This window comes from Rutilus rutilus (genome assembly GCF_951802725.1).
Source record: "Rutilus rutilus genome assembly, chromosome: 19".
Lineage (NCBI taxonomy): Eukaryota > Metazoa > Chordata > Actinopteri > Cypriniformes > Leuciscidae > Rutilus > Rutilus rutilus.
Genome location: NC_140232.1, coordinates 30,833,686 through 30,851,831, shown reverse-complemented (window position 1 = coordinate 30,851,831; position 18,146 = coordinate 30,833,686). Strand labels below are relative to the sequence as shown.

Sequence of the window (18,146 nt, the reverse complement as noted above, 5' to 3'; positions counted from 1 at the left end):
GTGCAAGATCATGAAAATGTTTATGAAATAAAGTAATAAAAGAACAAATGTCGTTCATTTATTTGATCCAAATTCTGTGTTTTATTTCAGTTTGTAGATTTTAATGTCTTACTAGATGTAGGTATGTTCAAAAGGCACTTTACTTCAATAGGGTGGGATCCAAACCATAGAACAAAAGGTTACAACATCTGAGGATCGAGGAACAGGCCAAAAATGACCATTTTAAAGAGAAGATACATTTGTAATTTAAACTAGCTATATAATAGGTTATCAAACATTTCTAATAGGTCTTACAAAAACACATGATTTGTGAAATGAAATCACAGCGGTTTCATTTAATCGTCAGCATTTGTTTAAAATTAATATTCTTTTCATTTGAACACGACACCACAAAGGGACATAGAGGTTCATAATCTAAAGGATGACGAAATAGTTTGTAATGTTATATCAAAGGATGACCTAACTTTGAAGTAAACAAGTATTCTATCGTTCGTCTATTGGCTAATGTCAGTGAAGTCCCGCCCTGCTGCACAGCTATTGGCCCGCTCGTCTGTCTGTCAAGCCTCGGCTGATCATGGAGCGTCACTGTGGGGTTTTCCAGTCAGATTTTACTCCCGGAGAACAGAGCAAGATAACGCCGTGCACTGCAGTCAGTCTCTGATAGAGCAACTAAGGACTTTGGCCGCCAAGACGCATTTAATTTTCATCAAGCTCTAGCCTACACAGATAAAGAAAGCATCGATACGGACGAAAGTTAAAATTCGTGCAGTAAACATCTCGCTCGCGATCGGACAGTGCGACAGTCCTCTATTTTAACCTCTTCAGAAAACAACTGGTTTGATATAACAGTTAGTTTGTTGACTTGAGCTCAGGCGACTATCATTTTCAGTTGCTCGGTTACTCTAGCTCGTTTATTTTGCTGTTTGTAAATACCATTGCGCTCCTGGAGAAAATGTCCAGCCTGCCTTCCGTCAGACCCGAGAAGGGCCGAGTGGAAGTGGCGTTACCTGGGCAACAGGAGCAGCACGAGCGTCCCCAGACCGTCTACGTCATTCTGGACTCCTCAGCCGAGTCTGTCAATCTCATCAGGTTAGTAGTGCACGAGCATCACAGAAACTGTGACTGTGAGTGATTGTGATTGTTTTAACTGATTGTTGTTTTGGGATCCTGCAGACTGTGGACTACTAGATCATGGACAGAAATGACCTTAAGGCTACTTTGTTTAACTAGTGCATGCAGCCTCTTGACAAGTCTCGGAAGATGAACTCAACTGAATGTTGAGGCTATATAAGCAAATCAGAGAACCTGGATGCTTTTAGGTTTATGCAGTTTTATTTTTCACATAGTCCCACCTTTATTTTTGCACATAACTTGACTGTTTTTTAGTCATAAACTGTCATAAACTATTTTAGAGTTAGGTCACCCAAAAATGAATATTCTGTCATTAATCACTCATGTCGTTCCAAACCTGTAAGACTTTCATTCATCTTCGGAACACAAATGAAGATATATTTGCTGAAATCTGGGAGCTTTCTGTCCCTTCATTGACAGCTACGCAACTACCACTTTGACACTTCAAAAAGTTCATAAAGAGATAATAAAATGGATCCACATGAATTGAGCGGTTTAGTCCAAATTTTCTAAAGAGACTCGATCGCTTAATATGATGAACAGATTTAATTAGGCTTTTATTCACATATAAACGTAGATCAGCAAACATAAACAGAAGCTCAAGCGAACCTGCTTGACGCTTGAGAACAAACCTCAAATGTGCTGCGTAACCTCTCATTGGTTCTCGCACGTCAAGCGAACATGCTTGAGCTTACGTTTACTACGACTGATGTGTGAGTTGATGAAGTTTAAATGTGAATAAAAGCCTAAACACATTCTGTTCATCATATAAAGTGATCAAGTCTCTACAGAAATTTTTAACTAAACTGCTCAATTCATTTGATTTAGTTTTACGATCTCATTATGAACTTTTATGAAGTGTCAAAGTGGTAGTTGCGTAGCTGTCAATGGAGGGACAGAAAGCTCTCAGATTTCTTTAAAAATATCTTCATTTGTGTTCCGAAGATGAATGAAAGTCTTACAGGTTTGGAACGACATGAAGGTGAGTCATTAATGACAACTATCCCTACAATATTATTATGCTTAGTACCCAATGTTGAGCAGAAGTTGAGCATTGCAAAAATTATTGCAAGTCTCTAAATATTGTGTGCAGGAGGAAGAAAAGGAGGTGCGGTCAGGAAAGCTATGGAACATGAAAAAAAAATTTGTGCATGAGAATTGAAGTGTATATTTGAGTTTTCAGAATATCAAAAGAACCATCTCCTGTAATTCCTCAACCCAACCATCAAAGCCATTTCAGCCTCAACCTTTAAACCCCCCTCCTTCCCTCCTTCCCTCCCTCCCTCCCTTCCACCCTGCCAAAATAATTCCTCTGGAATGTCTGTCTGTGCTACTCTTACCCACTATAGCCGTTTAACCGGAGGCTTAGCTTAGCAGTTCTGTCCTGAGCCTCAGATTTCACGGGATATGACTCAGCAAATCTACCCACACATTTTCCCTTTCTCTTTTTTTCTGTCCATGTTTTCACTCTGCTTCCTCTCAAGTTCGTGCTTGCTGAGCGCACGCTATTTTGCTCCTTTTGTACCCAAAGGAATGTGTTTTTCATTTGCTGTCCTCAGAAAAGACATGACCACAGCCTTTTCTGTCTATAGCCCAATTACCATAAAAGTTAAGATTTTTATGTTTTACATTGCATAACGTGCTTTCAAAGTTCAATATTCTTTATTGTCACGTCATTAGATAGGTGGTAGTTGTGTTCAGTACAGTAAGAGTAAAATGAAGTATTACAACAGTACCTAAAGAAATAAGGTGCTTTCCATATATACAATATTACAATATTGCAAAAGCTTATAGTACAGCAGAACTGGAAGTATACAATACAGAAAATTAATAGGGTCAGCTAATAAAGAGAAATATAGGAAACGAAGGGAAAACATAGTATGGGAATAAATGGATTTTTATTTTAGAATTGATGCAGTGACTCCCTCTGGCGGTGACTATTGACTTTATGCTTTTGTATTTCTCTTTTCTTAGTAAAGACAAGAGTAGTTTATATTAGGGTAGTCCTCAGATAATACACACGGAAAACATAGATTAGATAAGTATATGGCAAGTTTTCTCCTGTACTAGTATTTTTTGTTGAAATGGGTGTGTTTAGCGAAAGTTTCAGCTTGAAAAGCGCGACTCTAGAAGCCGGGTAGCGTGTAGTTTTGCCTCATGAATATTAATGACTTTCCCCAGACAGCCAAGCTGGTTGGCTCAAAGGCAAGCGTGGGCGCTTGTCAGCTGGCCAATCAACGAATAGTGAAGGCTTGCCTCATGAATATTAATTACTTTCTCCGGACAGCCAAGCCGGTTGGTTAAAAGGCAAGGGTGTGCGAGTGTGCGCTAGTCAGCTGGCTAATCAACGAATAGTGAACGCTTGGTCAGTGAATATTAATTTGGTTTTCTGACTGACAGCTCCAAGCAATGTTGAATGACCTTTTTAATATCTACATGAGCTTAAGCCTTCATTATAGTAGGTTTCGTAATGTCATAATTTCACCGGAAGATAGAGGAGCTTCGCGTGCTCGGAGTGGCACAAACATGGCCACCTGGGGAAACCAAAACACAAGCGAAACGACGATGCTCTGCTCGTAAATCTCGCCTTTAGATCGTGCAAATCAGCGTGACAGCTCGTAGCAGCCCGGGATTCAGATGCTGACCATGAGCTGATGCGGTTTACAAACCGAATTTACCGGAATGGTTTCGTTTGATAACGTTTGATCCGATTACGTCACTTGGATTATTGCACTAACCAGAAGAGGCTTTAGGTATGTGATATCTGTGAAAGGTCTAAAATGCGTTTAGAGCTTTCTGAGGATAGTATTTCATACTTTATGCTCAGAGGTGATGGTGTTGTGACGGTGTGGATGTGTTTTTCACCGGTAAGATAGTGTATGTCTCTCACAAACCCTTGAGCTGCCTAGACTTTTGGGGATCAATGCCCCCCAAAAATGTTGCATAGACAGGCAAGCTGATTAGTTTTGGGCCATTTGTGCTCATTAGGGATTTACCATTGATGCCTCATGAATATGAATGTCTGTGTAGGCACACAAAATTTTGTCCATAAAAGCTCAAAATATATGCTGTCTATGTAGGCTGCCTTTTGTGAGCAACTTATGTTAGAAGACACTTATGTCCTTCTTAAACAAGTAGTATACATAATTAACACACACATGTCCTTCATACACAAGTAGAATACATAAATAATATGATTATATATATATATATATATATATATATATATATATATATATATATATATATATATATATATACATATAGTGAGTTACGGATCAGATCATTTTTCGGATCAGCAAAAAGTTCAAATATTAAAGACAAGTGAACAGACAGTAAAAAAAAGCATAGATAAATGCAATATAACAAAGTTACAGATACAGTAATGTCTAACAGGTAGTATTCAGGTACAGAAATGTTATAATTAAATGTACAATAACACTGTGTAGTCTTCACTGTATATGCTAAATATAGATGTATCTTTGTTAAAGCTGTCTTGTTATGTGATTAACATAAACGGCACAGACAGCAGCAGGTATTTATTGGCTGCTGTCACTTTAAGACCTAACTCACGGATCCAATATAATGATAAACATCCGATTTCTTTCTATTTACGTTCACTTAAAGTCACCGTGAACCAGAAGTTGCGACTGACTTCTCTTCAGTATTGTGAGGTATTTTCCAAGCGAAACAAAATATTGAATGACAAAAAATAGAGGCCGTGGCTTGTTTTTCCCTGCTGGGAATTGATTGGATCTAGAAAAGTGGGTATCCGATTCAGCTCGCTGTCAAAGCTTGCAGCAGACTGACAGTTGAAGGGGATCTTCTACCCAAGACGTCATCAGAGTCAAGTCAAGTCACCTTTATTTATATAGCGCTTTTTACAATACAGATTGTTTCAAAGCAGCTTTACAGAGATAACAGGAAAATAATGCAATAAAGTTTGTGTCTAGAAGAAAATAGCGTCACAGTCCAGCTTGAGTAAGTTCAGTGATGGAAGGCCAGTTTAGAGGGGATGTACTTTTTCCAATTTTGATCAAAGATTACAGAATTATAATTTTTTCGAATTGTTCGCCACAAGATTAGTAATGTGCACTAACAAAGTAAATGCGTAAATAGCCCATTTTGATTTCATGCCAACTTTAAGACATAACCTTTTGTGTTTATATGAATACTAACCAAGATGGGCATTTTGAGCCCCTGGCCCTTTAATCGTGAAAGTGAAAGTTCCCTATTTAGTCGTATCGCGGTGCCCAGCGGAAAGCGATTTCTATTGAGGGGGATATATATATATATATATATATATATGAAGAGGTTAGATGCAAAAGCCTCTAAGTGCCATCTGAAATTTTCTTCTAGAATGATCATTTTTATCAAGATCGTATATTTAAGTTCAATAATTTCACTTACATGGCAATGCAAATTACCTATTAATTGTCATTTAAGTGAAATTACTTAACTTAAAATATACAAGCTTTATAAAAATAATCATTCTAGAAGAAGATTTCAGATGGCACTTAAGAGGCTTTTGCATCTGAACTCTTCATATATACTGTCTTCTGTGTAAGCGGGGTTTTTCCCTCCATCAAAGTTTGTGATATATGTATTAAATGTCATATATGTATTAAATATCTATTGGGTGTTTAGTGACAGACTTTATTCATTGCAGGATGTTACAGTAAACCCCCTCCTGTTCACAGCCTCTGCATCAACATGTCAGATTATGGGAGATGTTTGTGGGCTGACGGTATGTGACGTTGGTGTGTTCTTCCCTTCTCAGTGTTGAACCCCTTCTGCCTGAGTCTGGGATCGTGGCAGATATTGAGGTGGAAGGCATTTTCTCCACCGATTCGGACACCTTCTACGAGCTCAAGAGTCAGCCCATCACCCCGAGGTGAGTCCGCCGAATGATCCGATTATATAAATATACTTCCTGTTTATATCTGTACTGTCATCTACACATTTAGATTGTATCCGCATGCTAGACATGCTTGCTTATGAGAGAACCGCAATCATATCTGATTTACTTCCTGCATGAGTTGGATGTCTAGAAGGTTTTTTTAAATCACGTTTTGCCACATACCTGTTACTTGTTTTTTTATTTAATTATTTTTTTAACACTATAATCAGCTTTACCCCGTGGGATTTTACTGGCAATGAGTTCATGTATTTCTGAATTGTTGACATATTGTACATTCTTGGTTTGCTGCATTCATTATATCACTCTCGATCACTTATCGCTCATTTTATATGAAATTATGAGTATTTTTGAGCTCGTTTGTATGAGAACTGCATGTTTTTTCTGGGGTGAGGCAGGTCAGTGCATGCTGTCCTGCAGGCGTTTAGACGGGGCGTTAGGTTTCTGTTGACAGAACTTCCCGGTGTCTGTTTCCAGGGACTTCCCAGTGATTCAGCACAAAACAAAACACCGTGATCAGTCATAATACCTCTTTCCGCAGCTCTCCTTACAAAAAAAAAACAACATATTGATTATGGAGTAATATGTTTAAGGATAGTGGGTCAGATGGTTTGTTTACTGCAAAGAATTACATAACCAAGTGTTTTTTTAAGATAAATCAATTATACAACGGTTTCAAAGTTCACACGCTGCTGTCTCCCACAGTCTCTCAGCTCTTATCTGACAGTGTGATCTGCCTGACATGGTAATCTTTGGATTTTCTTTGTAGCAAACAGTGTGTTTGAGGCAGCATGGTCTTGGCTGCTTGTTTTCTGTTCGCTCTAAGACTTCCCACAATGACTCATCACTAAAACGAGTCCGTGTGAAAGAAATGTGAAGGCCGTATTGTTGGAAATGCAAAACTGTACGGAGAGATGTTATGTTATTTTGGTAGTTGATAGCACCACACGCTAAGATACAATGACATATTTTGTTTGTATCAGTCTCATTTGCAAGTTGCTTCGGATAAAAGTGTCTGATAAAAGAATAAATGTAATTCTCGAGAGAGTTTCAGAGGCGGAGCAAGTTTTTTTTAAAATGTACTTTATTAATATTAAATTTATTTTAAAATAACAACGTTTTTTTTCTTTAAATAGCATTTGCACTGCATTTAACTTCCACAATGTGATGTATTTTAGAGCAGAAAATAATGTAGAGCAGAAAATAATGTAGAGCACGATTTGATAATATTCATCAGGATTTAATTGGATCATAAAGAGGCAATCATTTTATTGGTTTCTATATTCTCCTGCTTTGCCTCAGGCACAGAAAGATATCGATATTTTTCTTTAAAGTAGCGTGCACAATAAGACCTTTTATATAAGAAATGAACTATTTTTATTCAGTAGTTTTTGTTTGACATGACAAATAAAGTTTCATGATCTCATGAACGAGAGATCATTATTTCTGACCATCTTGTGTTTTAAGTTGCTGTTCTCATGCCGTCTGTCTTAAATTGATCTCTATCTTAGCGGTGAACTTTCAACCCTGAGTTTCAAAAATAGCATGTGGTAATATGATTACAGCACGGGGGTGTAAGCGTGGTACTCTAAGCTTATTTACCTTCTCATCGTCTGCCCCCGTAGTGGCTCTCTGCCCTCTGCTGACCCCGTGACCCCAGCCGGCTCAGTGATGACGTCACGCGTGTTGATGAGGCAAGAGCTGATGCGACAGCAGGCTCAGGACCAGGAGAGACGAGAGGCCCAGAAACAGGCGTCCAGCGCTGTACAGCGCCTTACTGATGCCACCCCTGCCATCTCCGTCGCCTCCACCCTGCCTTCCACCCCGGCCCAGGTGCCCGTGGAAGTGCTGAAGGTATCACATGAGAAATCTATAAAAAATCAACATCAAATATGATTTGGATGTTTAAATATGGTTTTAACTCATTAGGGGGAACTAAAGTTGTCTTGTGTTTGAATCCCAGGTTCAAACTCACTTGGAAAACCCTACGAAGTACCACATCCAACAAGCTCAGAGGCAACAAGTGAAGCAATACCTCTCTCACACCCTTGGCAATAAAATAGCCAATCAGACGCTGGCAACATCTCCTTCGCCCCAGCCTGCCTCCGCTCCTGAGTTGGCCCCTGCTGCCAGTAGCACTCCCAGCAGCCCACTGGCTGTGCTCAGCCTTGGATCGAACAAAGAAGAGGTACAAACTGACCCCAGATCAGATCTTTCTGTTATAGAATGTATATTGCCAATAATGTGATGGATTTAGTGAATAAAAAAAGAAAGAAATTAATACTCCTATTTAGCAAGGACGCATTAAATTGATCTAAAGTGACAGTAAAGACATTTATAGTGTTACGAAAGATTTCAGTTTCAAATAAATGCACAAAAATATGAAGCAGCACAACTGTTTTCATCATTAATAATAGTAAGAAATGTTTCTTGAGCAGCAAATCAGCATATCAGAATGATTTCTGAAGGATCATGTGACACTGAAGACTGGAGTAATGATGCTGAAAATTCAGCTTTACATCACAGGAATAAATTACAATTTAAATTATATTCAAATAGAAAAGTTATGTTTAATTGTAATCATATTGCACAGTTTTATTTATTTTTTTACTGTACTTTTGATCAAGTAAATGCATCCTTGGTGAGAATAAGAGACTTCTTTCAATGATTTTTAATCTCCAAATGATGTAAGTGTAATAGTACTAAATCATGACAATTAGGTTATTGTAAAGATAAGAGTCTTTGAGCCAATGCCATAACAAAAGATGACCCATTTACACAATCACTGACAGCATAACGTAATGCTCTGTGCTCTGGCCTACTTTCACATGCACGATTACAAAGTAATCTTTACACTCCCTACACAGTAGATTTTAGTGTTACTTGTTCCTGGCTTTATTCTAGGCTGTTGTGGGTGGTTGCCAGGGTGTTGCTATGCGGTTGCTAAGGTGTTGTTGTGAGTTTTTTTTCAGGGTGTTGCTATGCGGTTGCTAAGGTGTTGTTGTGAGTTTTTTTCAGGGTGTTTCTATGCGGTTGCTAGGGTGTTCTGTGTGGTTTTATACTGATTCCCAAAGCCTCTGTGATATTCTTGATATGGCTATGGTCCCTTCTTCAATGTAAGCCTAGGTGTACTTGTGCCTGTTTTATTGTCTGCTTGGAAAAAATCATTTTCAATACATTTTTGATTGCTTAAAAAAGCAACTGTCGCACAAACATAGACAATTATGCATTTGGCAGACAGGATTATCCAAAGAGACTAAAATAAAATTTCCTACATATATATATAAAAGGGATAATCCACAGCTAGCTCTGCATTAAATTATTTTAAGACAAGAAGCGGAGGGTAAAGTTGCCTCCGCAAAGTGCATTCAAATTATTTAAAGCACAGCTAGCCATGGATTATCCTGCTTATACCATGATCATTTGCCAGCATTGACAACTTAAAGGGATAGTTCCTAGCCATATCAGCCTAGAAAATCGCAACTTTTCCTTTTCCGTCGGTCTTAGTACACGATGTAACTACAGAAGAGTCAAGTTTTAAATAGGAAAAATATCGAAACTTTTTGTTCATGTTTTTGAGAGAGATGCTAATGGTCTTGTCCGGTTCAATTCATTATGCTAAGCTATGCTAAAAGTGGGACCCCCAGACCCGGAGATCGGCTGAATGGATTCGAAAACGGTCAAACTCAACTGTTTAACTCTGGGGGAGTTGTAAAATGAGCCTATTTCCAAAAAAAGTGGAGTATCCCTTTAACGCTGTTATTTATGTTTGCAGCGCAATATTTACCAGAGAAAGAGAGAAAGAGAGAGAGACAGAGACAGAGATATGAGATATGCGTACCTGCGTCTGTTCAGCATCTCTCTCTATTAACAGTGAAGCTGTGAGTTTAATTACTTCAAAATAGCGATGTAACCCCTTCGTTGCTGAGAAATATAATGTAGACTTTTATTAATAAAAGTCACAGGGCCGCGTTGATAACAAGTGTCTGTGCTCCTGAATGTGTCTGTGCTCCTGAATGTTTCTGTGTGCGAGTGATGTATGCGTATGTGCGTTTAAATGAAAACAGCACGTTAATATAGAACGGTGATTAAACTTACTTGGAACTACCTGTGCATTAAACACTTTTATTGCACACCTTCCAGCCAATCAGAGTTGAGTATTCAGACAGACCATTTGGCCAGATAACTTTCACTAGGATTTTACATACAGTATCTCGAATCTGCCCCAGATCTGTGGTAGTAAGATATCAGCACATCAACCGTTCACTCTCATATTCTGTATATGATATAGCTTGTGTGAGAAGTCAAAGTTTAGTGTTGTGTTATCAAACAATGCTGCATTGATAGGATAAGGTTTTATTCTCCAACCAGCTTGTGCTTTTAGGCTGCTTATTTTTCTAGTCATAGTCTGTGAATTTCACATGCTTACAAAACTGCACTAACCAGTAATTATTGTCCTAATAATCTCAAGTCTTAAGCCGTTTAGAGTATGCTAGACAACTAATTAAGTGTTTGGCTCTGAGACTCGGAAAGATTCTTTTGAAGAATTTGCCTCGCGTTTACTAAATACAATAGTGCGCTTTGTCAAGTCTGCGTGAAGTCGGCCAGACTCTCTCGGGCACTTTGCTTTTGGTACCACATTGTGCTGGTAAATATCACACTCAACGCTCAATGACCCCTGCACACTTTGCACTTGGTGTGGGCTTGGCTATTAAAGCCTTTCAGTCCTGTATTTCTCCTTCTCGATCAAAACCACTGGCTGGAAAACCCTACGATGAAATACAAGCTTGCTAAGGTTGGAGACTTTTATCAGACTTTAAATGGGATGTCTGTATTTCTCATCTCCATGTGGCCGGTGTGTCACTCTGGAAACTGCTGTGTAGTGTGTTATTTAGACTTCCTTCTGCCTCATGACTCAGCATGGAAGTCACACTTTAAAGCATATTTTTGTGCTAGGACTCAAAAACATTTGCATCTTACAAGTCCTGCTAAGCTGTTTTTTTCCTCTCTTTTCGATATGCACAGATAGAAGACGTCATTGATGACATCATCAGCCTGGAATCGAGTTTAAACGATGAATTTATGACTCTGATCGAATCGGGTTTGCAGCTTCCCAACACGGTATGTAGCAACATCCTCAATTTTATTAAGGATCAATTGGGCAACACATTCATTTCATAAGAACTGATTAGGTAAAGTTTGTTCAACTTGTTTTGCCTCACATTTTGTAACAGATCTTACATGCATAGCGTTTGTTTGTTTTTTTGGATAATTCACTGACGATGAGGAAACAGCCATTAGTCATAGTTCCCATTAATGAATTAAAGCAAATTTGTCTCCAAGAGAATCCTGCTCTGACATGCCATTGCTTTGGAAATACAATTTCGGTTTTCAAATCAGTAATTTTCTGTTGAGTCTGGGAGGAGTTCAGGTAGAGGCGCTTGTGTAACCAGTTACGATTAAAGGTTAACTTAGGCTCATGGGCTTCTGTATTGTCAGTAAGTGTTTGCATTCGGGACGTTTGGGTTTAATGTGGGCTTGAAACACTGGGAGCAAATATAAACTTCTGACACATGGCTCACAATGGGTGGGGTCACCGCGCCGCGGAGGAGTGACAGAGAGCTGCCGCGCACACACATGCAGAAACACCGGCCATTCAACTTGTGTGTGTGAACGAGCTGATTTCTGTGGCTTTTTTAATACTCCAAAAGATATTTCCCCATTTCTAAACGTCCCTTTTTACGGAGAGACACACAGAAAGAGGAAGCACTTTGCGAGTGTATAAGAGAACATGAGGATTCTGGTTTTACTGCCGGAGAATGAAAAGAAAAAGGGCCAGATTGAGGTAAATTTAGCACATTTTATCTCTCTGCCTCATTGCCTGTCTTGTCGCTATCTGTGTAAATGCTGTGTGAAGATGGTAGGTTTGTGTTTTAGTTGCTTTAGAGACAGGATGGCATGTTTTATGACGGTTTAAATAATCTTAGCATGTTGGGAGCAATCTGATGGGTTTATTTGAGCGTGTGTTGGCCAAGATATGCCTCAGAAACTTTTGATGGATTTTACATAATTGATTTTTGCACAGTTGTCACCTCATCGGTTTTACAAATCAAAAAGCCACCTTTCAGGCTAGCTCGGTTTTTAAAGATGAAGGAAATGTGTTTTCTGTTAAACCCTCATGTTTGAAACTTCAAACATATTTATGGATCTTATGTAACTGGTTTAATAATTCAAAAAATGTCTGACTTCACTCTCAGTGCAGCTATGGGTTCATTGAAGCTGGGTGATGAAATGCAAGCAGAGCCAACTTCATTTGTGAAACCATTTTTTTTTTTTTTTTTTTATTGTCACATCTAGTATGGAATTATGGTTAGATGTGTTGTGTTTTGTTTTCTCAAAAGTTTTAGTAAGCACTGACTGAGGAAGGTTTATGAATTTTTATGTTTTGACCTCCAAATTAATTTATATTTATTCATATAATTGTCCTTGCCTTTTCCAGTTTGTTCACTTTATAAATAAACATGCACACAGGAACCGTTTGGCCATTGTTAAAGATGTCGCCCTTCAGATATGAAGGTTCATTTTTGTGGTGAACTGAATGAAGGTTATCCATACGCTGCACCATGTGTGATGAGGGGGCCTCTCACTAGATAATGCCGTGGGCGGGGCCCTGATTTAATGCGTTGTGGTTGGTTTTCAACAGCTGCCAATCTCAGGAAATCTCCTGGATGTGTACAGCAGTCAGGGCATGGCGGCGCCCACCATCACCGTCAGCAACTCCTGCCCTGCAGACCTGCACAACGTCAAGAGAGAGTTTACCGGTCTGTATCTCTTGGCTGTGGCCTTCCATCTCTTTATCTCACTGCTGCTTCTTCCTCATTTCTCTGGCACTGATCCTTCACCAACCAGTCGACTCAGTCTGACTGTATCAGCAGAGTTACACACCACATTTGCCAGTTCCCAATTTCACTGCAGTTTCCAGTTAAGATCTGTTCATGCGAACACAAAAATATAATCATCGCTGGATATGATTCATTATTTTATCAGTGGTTATTTGTGCTTTTGCAGAACTTATGACTAAGTAGTTAGTGTTACCCATCATTCTTCAGTCACTGGCCAGCATGCAATAAAAAGATAATTATAGAAGTAAAACTTGTGTTTTGGTAGCAATCGTAATAAATTACCAGTGTTTTATTAGACTTTTGGAAAGATGGGAGGGCAGATATGGTTTGTGAATCTTAGGCCATGTTTACACAGCAGCAGAATACGGTTGTCTTGTATTTGAGTCCTTAATAATATGTTTACATTTACACACAGTTCAGTTGTTTACTGGAGTGACAACCACATTCTATAACCAAACTCACACGTCACACCTGTACATTTTCGGGACTCACAACTGCATTCTCTAGAAAAAACGGTCTGAACAACTGACTCCAGTCTGAACAACTGACTCCAGTCTGAACAACTGACTCCAGTCTGAACAACTGACTCCAGTTTGAACTACTGACTCCAGTCTGAACAACTGACTCCAGTCTGAACAACAACTGACTCCAGTCTGAACAACTGACTCCAGTCTGAACAACTGACTCCAGTCTGAACTACTGACTCCAGTCTGAACAACTGACTCCAATCTGAACTACTGACTCCAATCTGAACTACTGACTCCAGTCTGAACTACTGACTCCAGTCTGAACTACTGACTCCAATCTGAACTACTGACTCCAGTCTGAACAACTGACTCCAGACTGAACAACTGACTCCAGTCTGAACAACTGACTCCAGTCTGAACTACTGACTCCAGTCTGAACAACTGACTCCAATCTGAACTACTGACTCCAGTCTGAACTACTGACTCCAGTCTGAACAACTGACTCCAGTCTGAACTACTGACTCCAATCTGAACTACTGACTCCAGTCTGAACAACTGACTCCAGACTGAACAACTGACTCCAGTCTGAACAACTGACTCCAGTCTGAACAACTGACTCCAGTCTGAACAACTGACTCCAGTCTGAACAACTGACTCCAGTCTGAACAACTGACTCCAGTCTGAACTACTGACTCCAGACTGAACAACTGACTCCAGACTGAACAACTGACTCCAGACTGAACAACTGACTCCAGACTGAACAACTGACTCCAGACTGAACAACTGACTCCAGTCTGAACAACTGACTCCAGTCTGAACAACTGACTCCAGTCTGAACAACTGACTCCAGTCTGAACAACTGACTCCAGTCTGAACAACTGACTCCAGTCTGAACTACTGACTCCAGACTGAACAACTGACTCCAGACTGAACAACTGACTCCAGACTGAACAACTGACTCCAGACTGAACAACTGACTCCAGACTGAACAAAAAATACTTCCTTGTACCTCAGTTTACTATCAGAAACCAAGTTATTTGTTGGTTGATTCCCACAAAAAGTCCCACATGTCATCCAGCCCGACACCGTAGATTTTTAGATGGGACCATCTATTTGTTTGAACAATGGCATTTGTGTAGCAGTTCTGTCTGGTGCTGCTAGTGACAGAAATGAAATGTCACACTTCCCCTTTAAAATGTAATATAAATTGCCATGTTATTTGTTTTATAGATGCAGAGGCAAAAGCTGTTATGAAGGAGAGGCAGAAAAAAGACAACCATAACCAGAGTGAGTTTTGATTTCTTGAAGATTTGACCTGCAATTTGGTTTTATCTGTAAGATATGTCATTACTATCTGCACATAAAAACCTGAAGATTAACCATTGTTGGTAGTGTATAAGGAAGTAAATTACATTTCTGTTTATCTGAAACAACTTGTCTGTCTAGTTGTTCCCATCTATTTAATGTGTGTGTGTGTATGTGTGTTTTGTAGTTGAGAGAAGAAGAAGGTTCAACATTAATGACCGCATTAAGGAACTTGGAGGTCTCATTCCGAAGTCCTCTGACCCGTCAGTATCACTGCTCTCATTCTCACTTCTCTCTGGTTTTCAACAGTAATAATGTATTCAGTTAGAAAGATCATTTAAATTGTAATGACTCTGAGGTACAAAATTCTAAGACCATTAGTGTATATTTCATTTGTTTACATTATTTATTTATTTTTTGTCCTAAATGTTTTTAGTCATAGTTTTTTTTGTCTTATGTAGAGTATTTTTAGATGATTTCATTCAGTGCATGCTTCTGTAAGAGTATCTGCATGTGTTTTCTCAACAGGGAGATGCGCTGGAACAAGGGCACTATCCTAAAGGCGTCGGTCGACTACATCCGCAAGCTACAGAAGGAGCAGCAGAGAGCCAAAGAGATGGAGATGAGACAGAAGAAACTTGAACACGCCAACCGCAGTCTGCTGCTGCGCATTCAGGTATTCTGCAGCATAGATTTACACACAAACTCTATTACTATTATACTATTATAGTTTTTGTAGATATTTACAATTAGTTTTTTTTTTTTTTTTTTTTTAGTTTATATTAGTCATTTATTATGCTTTTGTCATTTTAATTATTTTGTTATATATATATATTTAGCTTTGCTAAAAGTGAAATAAAAATAAACTAATTTTAGTGCTTAAATTAGCACAACTTAAATGTGTTTATTTCAGTTAGTTGTCAAAGCAAATTTGAATTATCTATAAAGTTTTTATGGTTATTTTTTTCCCATCTAATATTTATATTTTATTTTATTTCAGATTAATTTTTAATTAACAAAAAAAACAACATTTTTAATATTTAAAAAAAGCAAACTTTTTTTAAACTTTTTTTTTTTACATGTGTAAATGTAAAATAAACTGCATAGAAAATTCCTTCTTCTCCTGATTTATTGATTGATGATGTCATTAAACTCCTTAGTGTATATTATTACATAAAATCATTCTGAACGTGATTCTAACTATGCTGTTCTTTAACGTTGAGAAAGATTTTTAGAACTATATCTTTATCGTTATCTTTGTAGTTATCGTCCTTGGTGTGAACAGACCTTAACTGTCAAAAAAATGGTACAAAAAACTAAAATGGATTTAAAGAGAGAGACACTGACAGTGGTTTAAATCACTCTCTTCTGTCAGTTTCTAGTAGTAGCAGTGTGTGCAAAACTGCTGTATCCTTGTGTATCAAGCAGCAGATAACTTTGCAATCCCGCTGGTAGTCGCCGCATCACACCATCGCTCATTTGCATAACGCTGACCTTTGTTCAACTCTCTGCTGTTTCTTTCAATGCCGAAAATCAACATTCTTATTAAAACCATAATGTCTGCAGGCCCCCCTGTCACCTTAATACGAATGTTCCTTCAGTTGTGATTGAACATGCATGTTTGTCATGTGTAAATGCCCCTATTGCAGTGTAATGACTGTGCCTGTGTGATCGACAGGAGCTGGAAATGCAGGCTCGTCTCCACGGCATGTCTTCATCTCAGATCTCTGACTCCATGCTCCAGCCGCAGACTTTAACTCTGAATCACATCCCCAGCCATGACCTCTCCAAGACCCTTTTGTCCCTCAACCAGGCCACGCCCTCTTCTTTCTTGTCTCCGCCTTCTTCTACCTCCTCAGTGGGCGGGGTGGTCACCAGCCCTCTGGACCTCGGGACACTCAGCTTCGGCGAGTTAGATGACCCCTCTGCCTCCGTGTTTAGTCCATCCCTGATGGCGGAAATGGGGTTAGGGGATATTTTGATGGATGACAGCGGCGCTCTGTCGCCTGTAGGGGGCGCCGATCCCCTGCTTTCCTCAGTCTCCCCGGGAGCGTCCAAAACCAGCAGTCGTAGAAGTAGCTTCAGCATGGAAGAAGACTTGTGATGGCTTCATTTGGGACGATAGTTTTGCTTTAAGTTGCAAATCCTGCTTGCACGCTCCATTGTCGGCCAGTAGAGGGCAGTGTAATCCCGAGGTCTTTATTAATCGCTGTACAGTAGAAGTCTCGTAAACAAGAGTTTGAGATTCTCAAGACTTTTTTTCTAGAGGTGAAAGACTTCGGGAGCAGACCCTGGTGTGTAGAGCCTCATTTATTATCTGGACATCTGATAAATATATAGAAGAATACATGTACATATAAGAGTAGATTTAGTCCTAAACATCTATTTTGTGTTTTTAATATGCAGTTGTATGAAAAGTAGCACTCTAATATTAACTCATGGACACAAACCACATGCATTTATTAGACATGTTGGGGAAAAAAAACATGCCTGAATAATAAAATATCTGATTATTTTTAGGTTCAGACCTCTCTCAAATAGTGGGCTCCAAAAGTCTGAGACTTGTGAAATATGCAATACGCAGGATTTTGAATCATAAATGAAGTAAACATATTTTAGATTCTGTATCTGTCAGCTGCTGTCATTAGAAGTGAAAAGAGACAAACCAAATGCTAAGATGTTATCAGTTTAACTTTTAACTTAAATTATTATGCTAATATACACTACTGTTCCAAAAAAAAGTTTCTTTTTTTAAAGAAATTAATACTTTTATTCAGCAAGGGTGCATTAAATTGGCAAAAATATTTCTCCATTAAAAATCACTTTTAACGGATTCCACAAAAATTTTAGGCAGCAAAAACTGTTTTCAAGATAATAATAATAATAATAATAATAATAATGATTGATACAGGGTTCCCACGGGTCCTTGAAATCCTTGAAAGTTTTTGAATCTGAATTTTTTTTTTTTTCAAGGCCCTGGAAAGTTTTTGCAAATAAACACACACAGATACAGGTCCTCGAAAGTGCTTGAATTTATTTTGTGCGAGAAGTTTTCTGGAAAAAATTCCATATTATTCCCTCAAGTCGGCTAATGTGTTATTTCGCCAACACTTCGTGGCCTATGCATACTAGCTTGCTTGATTTACGTTAGTTACGCGCATTTTCGCGTTACGTTAAGCGTTTCCCGTTAAGTGTTTTCGCACCAAACTACAACGATGGTACCTCGACATTTCATGCAAAAGTTAATATCAGATCATTTTAGAATACAGTATAGGATGTACCGAATATTCTTCAGTTTTATGCAAATCAGAAATACGACAAATAGAATATCTGATCTCTGTCATATGGCCAAAAAAAGTTTTTCTGCATAGTTGTGTTTGACCCCCCAAAAAACCTGTAACAATGTATCTTACAAGGTAACAC

At 38.7% G+C, this 18,146-nt stretch overlaps 1 protein-coding gene across 2 annotated transcripts; it reads left to right on the top strand.

Annotated features, from left to right (window-relative positions):
• Nucleotides 1-566: 566 nt before the first annotated feature.
• tfe3a (transcription factor binding to IGHM enhancer 3a) lies at nucleotides 567-17,474 on the top strand. 2 transcript variants are annotated; one of them, XM_084389371.1, is made up of 10 exons: nucleotides 567-1,089; nucleotides 5,912-6,025; nucleotides 7,675-7,903; nucleotides 8,013-8,237; nucleotides 11,075-11,170; nucleotides 12,753-12,870; nucleotides 14,649-14,705; nucleotides 14,911-14,986; nucleotides 15,252-15,399; nucleotides 16,402-17,474. In XM_084389371.1, the coding sequence occupies exons 1-10, from the start codon at nucleotides 953-955 to the stop codon at nucleotides 16,825-16,827; spliced, it is 1,626 nt and encodes a 541-aa protein (XP_084245497.1). In that variant the 5' UTR covers nucleotides 567-952; the 3' UTR covers nucleotides 16,828-17,474. The 2 variants fall into 2 exon arrangements, with proteins under 2 accessions (XP_084245497.1, XP_084245498.1); XM_084389372.1 differs by lacking the exon at nucleotides 567-1,089 and adding an exon at nucleotides 3,550-3,884.
• The last annotated feature ends 672 nt before the right edge of the window (nucleotides 17,475-18,146 follow it).